The sequence below is a fragment of the Hesperophylax consimilis genome, chromosome 17 (assembly GCF_061612785.1).
Source record: "Hesperophylax consimilis isolate HC1 chromosome 17, BYU_Hcon_1.0, whole genome shotgun sequence".
Taxonomy (NCBI): domain Eukaryota; kingdom Metazoa; phylum Arthropoda; class Insecta; order Trichoptera; family Limnephilidae; genus Hesperophylax; species Hesperophylax consimilis.
The window spans coordinates 23,497,425-23,507,165 of record NC_142852.1 but is presented as its reverse complement, the minus strand read 5'-3'; the positions used below and the strand labels follow the sequence as shown (position 1 = coordinate 23,507,165).

Sequence of the window (9,741 nt, the reverse complement as noted above, 5' to 3'; positions counted from 1 at the left end):
AGGTGGAGGTGCAGATGCTGTTGTGGCCCGAATATTGTCGATTTTTTCTTGGAAAAAGTCGGAAAAGTCTTTCGGACTGAGCGCTGCCGTGGTTGAGTTTTCTGACTCACCTCTGACAGTTTTAAGCGAATTCCAAAGTCGCTGGGGGTCCGAATCTTCACTCTTAATCTTCATTATCCAGTAATCGGCTCTTTTTCTCCGAATTGTTTCCCTGTATTCAGTTTGCACACTAACCCACGCTTCACTTTGGCTGGCTAGTTTTCCGCTCCTGTAGGTATATCCTCTCAAGTCGGCGCATAGCCCTCTTCTTTTCCCGGCATTTTGCGTCAAACCAGGAATCAGACTTGCGAACAGCACAGGTTTTGGTCGAAAAGGGGGCATGTTTGTTTATTAGTGTAGTTAAAATATCATTATAGACTTCTACTAGGCCAGATGTCGAAGTTACATTACTATTTATGTCGTATTTTATTAGTTTATTAGTTCTTCCTCAAAGAGGACAAAGTCAAACTTTCGCCACGCTCTGGTCGTTTTCGTTTTATAGACAGGTTTGGAAGGATTAAAGTCTACTTCGGTACGCACAAGCCTGTGGTCTGAGAGACCCACGTCTATTACTTCGTTTATTAGCGGTGGGTCAGTATTCCTCGATACAAAAATATCAAGTATTCCGCCTGCGTCATGAGTCGGAGTATCTACCCATTGCCTACATCCGTAGCACTCTAAGACATCATGAAATTTTGTTGTGTTAATGTCAGTTTTCCTGTCTATTCTGATATTAAAGTCCCCGGTTATAATGAGGGCACCCGGTAGGGCATTTATCCGCCGTAAAAGTTGCGCAAATTTTTTATAAAAATCCGCAGTGATGATCCTTGACCCCAGTCGGTAGATAGTGATTAGTGTGAAAGACGCCCCCATTGAAGAAACACAACATCCCAGAGATTCAAAAGTATGGTAATCTCCAATGTTGATTTTGAATATACGCAGTCCTTGACGACCAATGATCGCCACCCCTCCATGATTCACAAACGAGATGTTATTGTTTCTGGGGTCGTCCGGCGATTTTCGTCTTGCCTGTTCTACGACCGTATATCCAAGAGGTCGCAACTTTTTTATGGAGGTGGAGTCGTAGTTTTCATGCCACGTCTCAGTAATTGATAGGATGTTCAGTTTCTTCTGGCTAATAATATCGTGAACATCATCCACCTTGTTGTTCACTGACCGCGCATTCCAATTTGCCACTGCGAGTCGGCGGGTTTGTAAATTTGCATGGCGCTGTATGGATACGCCTCTTGTTGAAGTTTTTATTTCGTCTGTCTTCTCATGTCCAGGATCGTGGGTTACTGCACTAATTTTTATTGATTTATTTTTGCGATTTCGACCTCCCCGACAACCTCTGAATCTTATTTTCTTAACAGGGTTGCGATTTAGATTGTAAAAGTTAATTTTTGCAGCCGCTAAAGGTTTTAATGGCACACGAGTGTTTCTAAAACCAATTAGTTCTTCTCTATCGTACACAATCACCATACTGATGCCATAAACTAACCGGCTAGCACATTTATATTATTGGGTACATATTTTCAGTAACACAAAAAAAAACAAAACAAGGTGTTAGTGAGATGAGACCCGGTACCCGAAGGGACAAAACATGTGGTCAATGGTCAATGGTCAGGGCACAAATTATTCGGTCTATGGCACTGTATTTAGAAACACTGTTAGATTGATTTTTAAATCATAATAAACATTATTCTGAAATTCCGAATTACGTCCACACTGGTAACTTTAAAATTATTACGAGTTTATTCACTTAACCTAAAAATTATAATAATAATAATAATAATAAGCCTTTTATTCTGAACTTCTGTTTGGTACATTAATATTAGAAATATTTTGTTTGTTATAATATATCCCGAAGCTCAGTTTGCCTCTTGGCATAGGCCTCCTCTAACAATTTCCATTGGGACCTGACACGCGCTACTCTTCTCCATTGATGTCCAGCCGTGAGTTTTAGGTCGTCTTCCCATCTCATGTGTTGACGTCCTCTACTTCTCTTGCCATCTCTGGGATACCAGTCAGTGACATTTTTACCCCATTTCTCTTGTGGGTCTCGGATCATATGACCTGTCCATCTCCATTTTTGGTGGTCTATTTGGGTAACTATATCGGCAACATTAGTTATCTCCCTTATTTTGCTACATCTCACTCTGTCCTGTTTTCTTATTCCTGTCAAACTTCTCTCCATGGCTCTCTGGCAGCGTTCCAACTTTTCTCTGTGGCGTTTGGTGAGTGCCCAAGTTTCGCATCCATAGGTGATGACTGGAATTATACACGTGTTGAAGACTTTCCTTTTTATTTGCATACTTAGTTCCTTGGATTTCAAGACTTCTTTCAAAGACCAGTATTTCTTCCATCCATTTGCTACTCTTCGAACGATTTCTTTAGTGGTTTGATTTTTGTGTGATATTAATTGTCCAAGATAGATGTACTCTGACACGTATTCGAGTGGTTGGTTGTCAATTTTTATAGTTACTGGATCAGAGTTTGTAAGCAATTTTGTTTTGTCTTTGTTTATGCATAAGCCGACTTTCACACTTTCCTCGTTTAGTGATTCTATCATTTTATTTAGGTGCGTTGGGTTTTCCTCGAATAGGACTATATCGTCTGCAAATCTTAGGTGGTTCAGTTTTGCACCTTGCACGTTGATACCATATTTTTCCCAATCTAGTTTGCGGAAGATACTTTCTAGAGCAGCCGAGAACAATGTTGGTGATAGAGGGTCTCCCTGTCTTACTCCTCTCTTGATCTTGAACTTTTTCCCCAAGGTTTCTAGTTGGATCTTCGCTTCGCAATTCAGGTATATGTTTTTTATAATATTTATGTATATTAAAGGTATCCCCTGCTGTTTAAGACTATCCCATAAAGCTGTGTGTTTTATGCTGTCGAAAGCTTTGGAGTAATCGATGAATGCCATGTATATTTTCTTGTTATACTCGTTATATTTTTCTACTATTTGTTTCACTGTGTGTATGTGGTCCAGGGTAGAGTATTTTTGTCTGAAGCCGGCTTGCTCCCGTGGTTGGTTTTCGTCTAACTTTTTACTTATTCTTTCCAGGATAACCTTGGAAAATACTTTGTAGATATTTGACATCAAACTTATGGGTCTGTAGTTCCCTATATCTTCCTTTTGTCCTTTTTTAAATATAAGAATAATGTTTGATGTTTTCCACTGTGGAGGGGTTAGACCATTTGTTAGTATTTCGTTGAATATTGAAGTGAGTATTGGTAGTAGTTCTTTTAGGGTGCCTTTAAGAAGTTCGTTTGTTGGTTCTTCCACACCAACGCCAACCTTCCAACTCCGAACTTAGTTCAGAGTTGGAAGGTTGGCCGATCGTGTGGTGGCCACCTAGAGAAACTGCTGCCAACCCTCCAACTCCGAACGTTTGAACGAATCCGAGTCCGACAGTATTGAATCGTTACTCCACTCTGCCATTATGTGTTAACGGATTGGCGAGAAAAAGATAATACGTAAACGTCACTTATACGCAAATGTCACTTTTGTTATGATTGCCTGCCGTTCGCAGAGATGTGTCGGTTCGTGCGGGTTGCCATAGAGTTGGCCGTAGCGATCGCCTCGAAGGAGATCCCAGGCCAACTCAAACACCAACCTTCCAACCCGAACTTCCAACGCACGAACTACCCCTCCACACGATCGTCCAAACGTTTGAAGTTGGAAGGTTGGCTTCGGTGTGGACCAAGCATGTCATTTTTTCAGTGTAAATACACTGAAAAAATTGAGAATTTCTCAATATTTTAAAAATAAACGAGGAGCGATTGTAAAACACTGCCGGGTGCCACGATGGCGCCCTGTATATCCTTAGTTAGTAGTTGACTTAAAGTATTACTTTAAAATATACAAACAGAGTCCTCGTGTTGATTTTTCCCAAAAACTGCTCTATATAAATCATCCAATATTTTTGAAGTTTGAAAACAATGCACAAGTACAAAGGTACCTACCGCTAATATACTACTTTCGGTTGTCGGTGCATGCGTGATGTGAAATATTCTTACGTCGTACGTATTACGGCCTCCATGGTCTAGGGATACTCTTGACTGGAAATCCGGAGGTCGCGGATTCAAATCCCGGCGTTCGCAAGTAAATTTTATTTGATTCATTTATGTTTTTTTCACAAATTATTAATTTAAAATAACATATAGTCTATTTGCGGCATGTTCCAGAGAGGAAGATATGGTGTAAAGACCACCATAAGAATTGAAATGGCTTTAGCCGTGTTTGGTGATCAGATCTGAATAGATACTCACATACCATCTCTCTTCTCCTTCATCCTCCTTCCTCTCTTTCTCCTCTCCATCTCCTTCCCCTCCACACTACCTTCAGCCTCACAATATACTAATATACCCCAATTGGGGATTCCATAGTCTCACAAAAATTATTTAAGTTCAATTATCAGTTGAAAATTTGTTTTTTTTTATTGTTTTTTACCTTCATTTGATAAATGTAATTTTTAAAATTCACTTACTTTAGAAAGATTTTTTTTCTTTCGGAAGGTCTTATTTGCCATGAACTTATTATTTATGTTGATTATCGTGAATAAAATATTATTTTTTTAAATACTTCCAGCTCTTAAAATCCTAAAATTATAATATCCCGCGATTTGGGTTATGGGTGTGCGCTATTTAACCCTTCAGTATTTCAAATATGAATTCAAAGAAGTCTTCACTGCGATTGAATTTCTCATGAAATTTCCGAATGTTTCCGATATTTTTTAAATTTACCATAGGTTTCTTATTTTAAAAGTTGACGTAAAGACCAATATCATTTTAGAAACCGGATAATTTTTTTTTTCATACATTTGTGTTTAAAAGAAACAATTATATTTCTAAATAATAAAAAAAATAATGCCAAACACGAAAAATGTTCAAAAAAAAACTTACCGAAACGTTTTTACTCAAAACGCCAATAACATGGAAATTATTCCATATTTAGAAAACAGTTACATATTGTTTACAAAATTGTTAACAAAACTGTCACTTCACTTTTTATGCCGTAAATACCAAAAAAAATTATAAAAAATTTGTAAACTTCAGAAAATTATTTGACATCGAGGAAATAGAACAAATTTTTTTAACAACTTGTACTCGTTATTCCATCAAAACGAGGTTACATTTTTTAAATGTATATTAACACACACCTGCAAAAGGCATTCATATTATAAAAAAATATCATTTTAATGAATTTTTTTGATAAATTAGAATTTAATTACGTAAAACTTTCACCTTACGCGAAATAAACCAACTTTTGGTCCCAGCACAAAACACCCTTTTTCAAACAGTAAGGCACTGACAGAAAGATATTTTATATAGTTCCATTTATGAAGTTCACAATAAGACATATTATTAAAAAAACGAATAAATAGAAACGAAATAACCATTAAAAACTGAAATTAAAAACGTAAATATTCGAATCAAACCGGCGACTTCAAACACTAAACGGTCGTTTGTCAGCCATGTTGGAATAGTGATGGGGTCGCATTGAAACTTGAGTGGTAACGGTTACAGTTGGAAATAAAATTAAAATGAATTGTAAGCACGTTTTCTAAGGGTTTTAAATTCAAGAATTATGTTCACTGAAAAATTACTGATACTAAGACGTATAATGTTATTAATAATGTTTAATAATACTGATGTAGCTTTTTGTATTGCATTAATTAAGTGACTAGGATTGTAGTTATTTCGTCGATTGAAGGCCAGTATAATAATAATATTAAATGTTTTTCAATGTGTTGTTCTTGTATTGTTTTGTATTTACTATGCTTATCCACTGGAACGATTTCGGTCGAAAAATCGACCACTTTTATTTTTCTGCGATTGATATCGGTCCAAAAATGGACCGATTTTTCTACCATTCGTAAAATATTTATTGTAATTATTTAAAACGTTTCCATGGCCAGCTACTTGTTTAATCGAATAACTGATAATATATTCTCTTTGTCTATGAACTTATCCGTTGTCTTTGAAGTGTTATTTAACGAGTTTTCACGGTTTTTTTATGGCGTCCTGTCAAAAAACAAAATTATAAATTTTCAACATTCACGAAATTTTGGACTCTTCCTGAAATGCCGTAAGTAATTAATTTATTGGGTTTTAACGCATAATTATATATCTGTGTAATCATGATTGACTGATCTATCTTTGAAATGCGTTTTTAATTCGTTTGTTTGTAATATATTGTTTTGGTTGAAGTTTTTGTGTAAGATTACGTCAACTGAAGACGTCATCTGTTTTTGATTTACAATAATGTCTTAAATACTGCACTCGCGCATTTGAAATAGAGATATTCCATCACAGTGATTCAAAACAAAGAGATATATATAGGTTTTATTTGAATTGGTTCATTATTAATACAGATATTTGTTAACCAATTATTTTAAGTCATATGTCAAAAAGTTGACTCTTTTTCACATGTAAAATGGTGTAAAGCCTTCGTCACACAATAAAAATTTAGTAATTTAGTTGTATAATTAATTAATTTGTTTACTTTTACCAAATTTGTGCAGAAACAGCTGTCGTCCAGGGAAAGGGATCACTCCACGACCCAATAATTATTTTCAAATTTTATATTAGTGCAATATTTAACAAAATTTAAACATTTAAGTACTTACATTAAGTGTTTTCAATTTAAAATATATAGAGTGGTGCTGACTGCAAGATGAGGCAGAGGAAGAGGGAGAGGTGGGGTACGAGCTGGTGCCGGACTACCTGCACGTGGACGTCAACGCAGAGCTGCAATTGCAGCCTCGTCTGGAGTGTTAGTATTTTTTAATGTTTTTTTATGAAAGTACTTTGCTGTGGCCGTTGAACTCATCATATATTTGTATTTATTTAAACAGCGACCCTGCTTTGCTACTGGTGCGAGAGGATCGCGTCAAGGCCCTAAAGGCTGTTAGGGCCCTGCCTGCTTCCTTCCGGCAAGAGCTGGAAAGCCGAAAATTCAAGAAGCAGGCGGCGCGCATTTTGCTCCTCCAAGAAAAACTAAACAAAAGTAAGTAATCGTATTTAGATGCTTGATACAATATTATTGTTTTTTCCTGACAGCGTTCCACTCTTACAGTGAGAGTTGGTAAGATCAGCGCTCTGTGCATTTGGCACATTCAGTGCATATTTTACAGAGTTCTAATTTTATTGTTTATTTACATACTGTACTTACTGTTTCACACGTGAATGAGAACAATTTATATGATTTATGTAAATGTTTTCAGAATTCCATCTCCGGAGAGAACAACGTGTCCCTTTTCACAAGGGACGCCTTCACCGTTGCCACGACCCGTACCACCACCGTGGATGTCCACTCCCGCACAGACCCAATCAACGGCTCCCAATGCACCAATTATGCCTATCCGTGCAGCATCTCCCGAGCCGTTACCTGGGACATCGCGGAGTGGGGAACTCTTCTCTCCGGAGGCCGGCTATCACAGCGAGCTGTGGGTGGACGTGCCATTCTACGAAGAATTGTCGGCGTTTGGGAACGGTGAGTTTATTTTTTGAAATGTCATACCAGGGGCTCAATATAAAATCAATTATCTATATTTTATATTGATATCCCTAGCACAGTTTCACTGTTGGTATATTGGCAGGAAATAAGCATAGTACTTAAAAATTCCACATAACAAACATACAAAATGTATTGTTGTTATGACGTGGATGCATCATTACACATCTTTTTTTTCTGTAACGGGTATTGCAGAGTGAGAAATAAGACATGCCGAACTTCTTTGCGAGGATTAAATTTGATTCACCGGCTTCTAAACGGTGTAATACAGCATTTTTTTCTTAAATTGAAAAAACACTTTCGCTTCACGGGACTCATTGTGTCGAGCTTCCTAGTCAAAAGCGAGGCTGTATTGGTAGGTGGGTTTTGTAACCGGACAAATTATCATTAAAATAGGTCGCTTTACGTAGTTGGTCACTTTAAACGGATACGTTTTCCTACTAAAAGCTATGAAACCTTACTAGAGTTTACATTATCGTCACTTAAAACAGTAGACCGTTAAATGCAAAGTCATTATATCCAAATTCTACTGTAAATTTGTGTTTTCTTTTATTTCAGAGTCAGACATGGGCAGAAACAGTAACGTGGACGAGGCAGCTGTACTAGAAGAGTCTGTACTTGGAAACCGTGAGTTATAAAACTAACTAACTTACCTTCACGCCATTTCGGTAGGCAGAGAGGATGAACCACCATGCAACTCGATCTTGGCACACACACTCTTTTCTTCATTCCATACCTACCTGACTGTGCTATTCTGACTCCTGACATTGCCCGCCTCAAGTATTTGATTAAATTTTTATATGAATACCCCACAAGAGCCTTTTTTACTAACCACAATTTAAATACTAACGCAGACCCGTGAAAAATCATTAGATATATATTTTTGTATGTGCTTACCGCACATGAGTATCAATTGCTCCCAACCGTATGGAGCCAGTGAGACTATGGCATCCCCAATCGGGGTATGTTGTGAGGCTGAAGGTAGCGGGTAGGGGAAGGAGGTGTGGAAGAGGGAGGTGGAAAAGTACCTGGCTATTCAGAACTGGTCACCAAACACGGCTAAAGCCATTTCAAGCAACGTTTCAATTCTGAATGGGGTCTTACACCAGGGCGATACTATGGGTATCTTCCACTCTGGAACGTGCCGCAAATATAATATATATTATTTTTAATGAATTTTGTGTGAAAATAACACTAATTATTCAAATATAATTTATTTGATTTGATCCCGCGACCATCGTATTGCGAGTCATAAGCCGTACCAGAGGCAGTGGGTTATCGTAATATAGACACATTAAATTAATTTGGGTTTTCTGTTGTTTCAGAAATGGATATGGACAGATCGAGCGACGAGGATGACGAAGCGAGCGACGTCGACCACGAAGAGAGCGATGAGGATACCTTCTGCATGCCACCAATACTTTATCATAATATTATCAACGTTTCACCTAACTCCCATAGACTTTAGTAGACAAGACCAGGTAGATAGTGAGGCAATGCGTTCGATTCTGCCGCCTGAAGGTTACTCTTTCGATTGGTCTAATGATATCTTACGGGATAAGGGAGACTTTCACAGGCACGCCAAGACCAACTTTCAATACCGACGAAATGGGCAAACCTTTCTTAAAATCTTTGATGCAGATTTCGTTGAACTGATCGCGAGAGAAACCAACAGGTATGCAGATCAATCAGACTTACAAACCTCAACTCGTACTAGACTATAACAAGGTAATGGGGGGGGGTTGACCGAAAAGATCAGCTTTTGTCAGGCTTCCCCATTGAACGACAGCGAAACCTGGTCTGGTACAAGAAGCTTTTCAGGAGACTACTAAGCGTTTCGGTGCAGAATGCGTATATATTGTACGGCTCAAAGCTCCGCAAGGAAAATAAACGCATTTTGTACCGAAACTTCAGGAGTGAGGTTGCGGATGAACTCCTTCTGCTGTTCTGTCGTAGTCAAATTGACACGACTGTGCGGACCATTGGCCTAATAGCTGAAGGAAAGACTCTGCGACCTATCCTGAAAGGTCCGTAGCGGGAAAAAGGTGAAATGTGCGTGGTGCAACATAAATAACATTTTCAAAAGGACCCTTACAAAGTGTGATGTGGCATTATGCTATGATTGCATGAAGCCATATCACACTACAATATAGATTTGCTGAGGGTTTTTTTTATTTCAT

At 38.0% G+C, this 9,741-nt stretch overlaps 1 protein-coding gene across 1 annotated transcript; it reads left to right on the top strand.

The window, feature by feature from the left end:
* The first annotated feature begins 6,737 nt into the window (after positions 1 to 6,737).
* LOC149416280 (uncharacterized) lies at positions 6,738 to 9,029 on the top strand. The gene is made up of 5 exons (XM_089641936.1): positions 6,738 to 6,820; positions 6,903 to 7,054; positions 7,272 to 7,540; positions 8,120 to 8,188; positions 8,887 to 9,029. The coding sequence occupies exons 3-5, from the start codon at positions 7,354 to 7,356 to the stop codon at positions 9,027 to 9,029; spliced, it is 399 nt and encodes a 132-aa protein (XP_089498062.1). The 5' UTR covers positions 6,738 to 6,820; positions 6,903 to 7,054; positions 7,272 to 7,353.
* Positions 9,030 to 9,741: the final 712 nt, after the last annotated feature.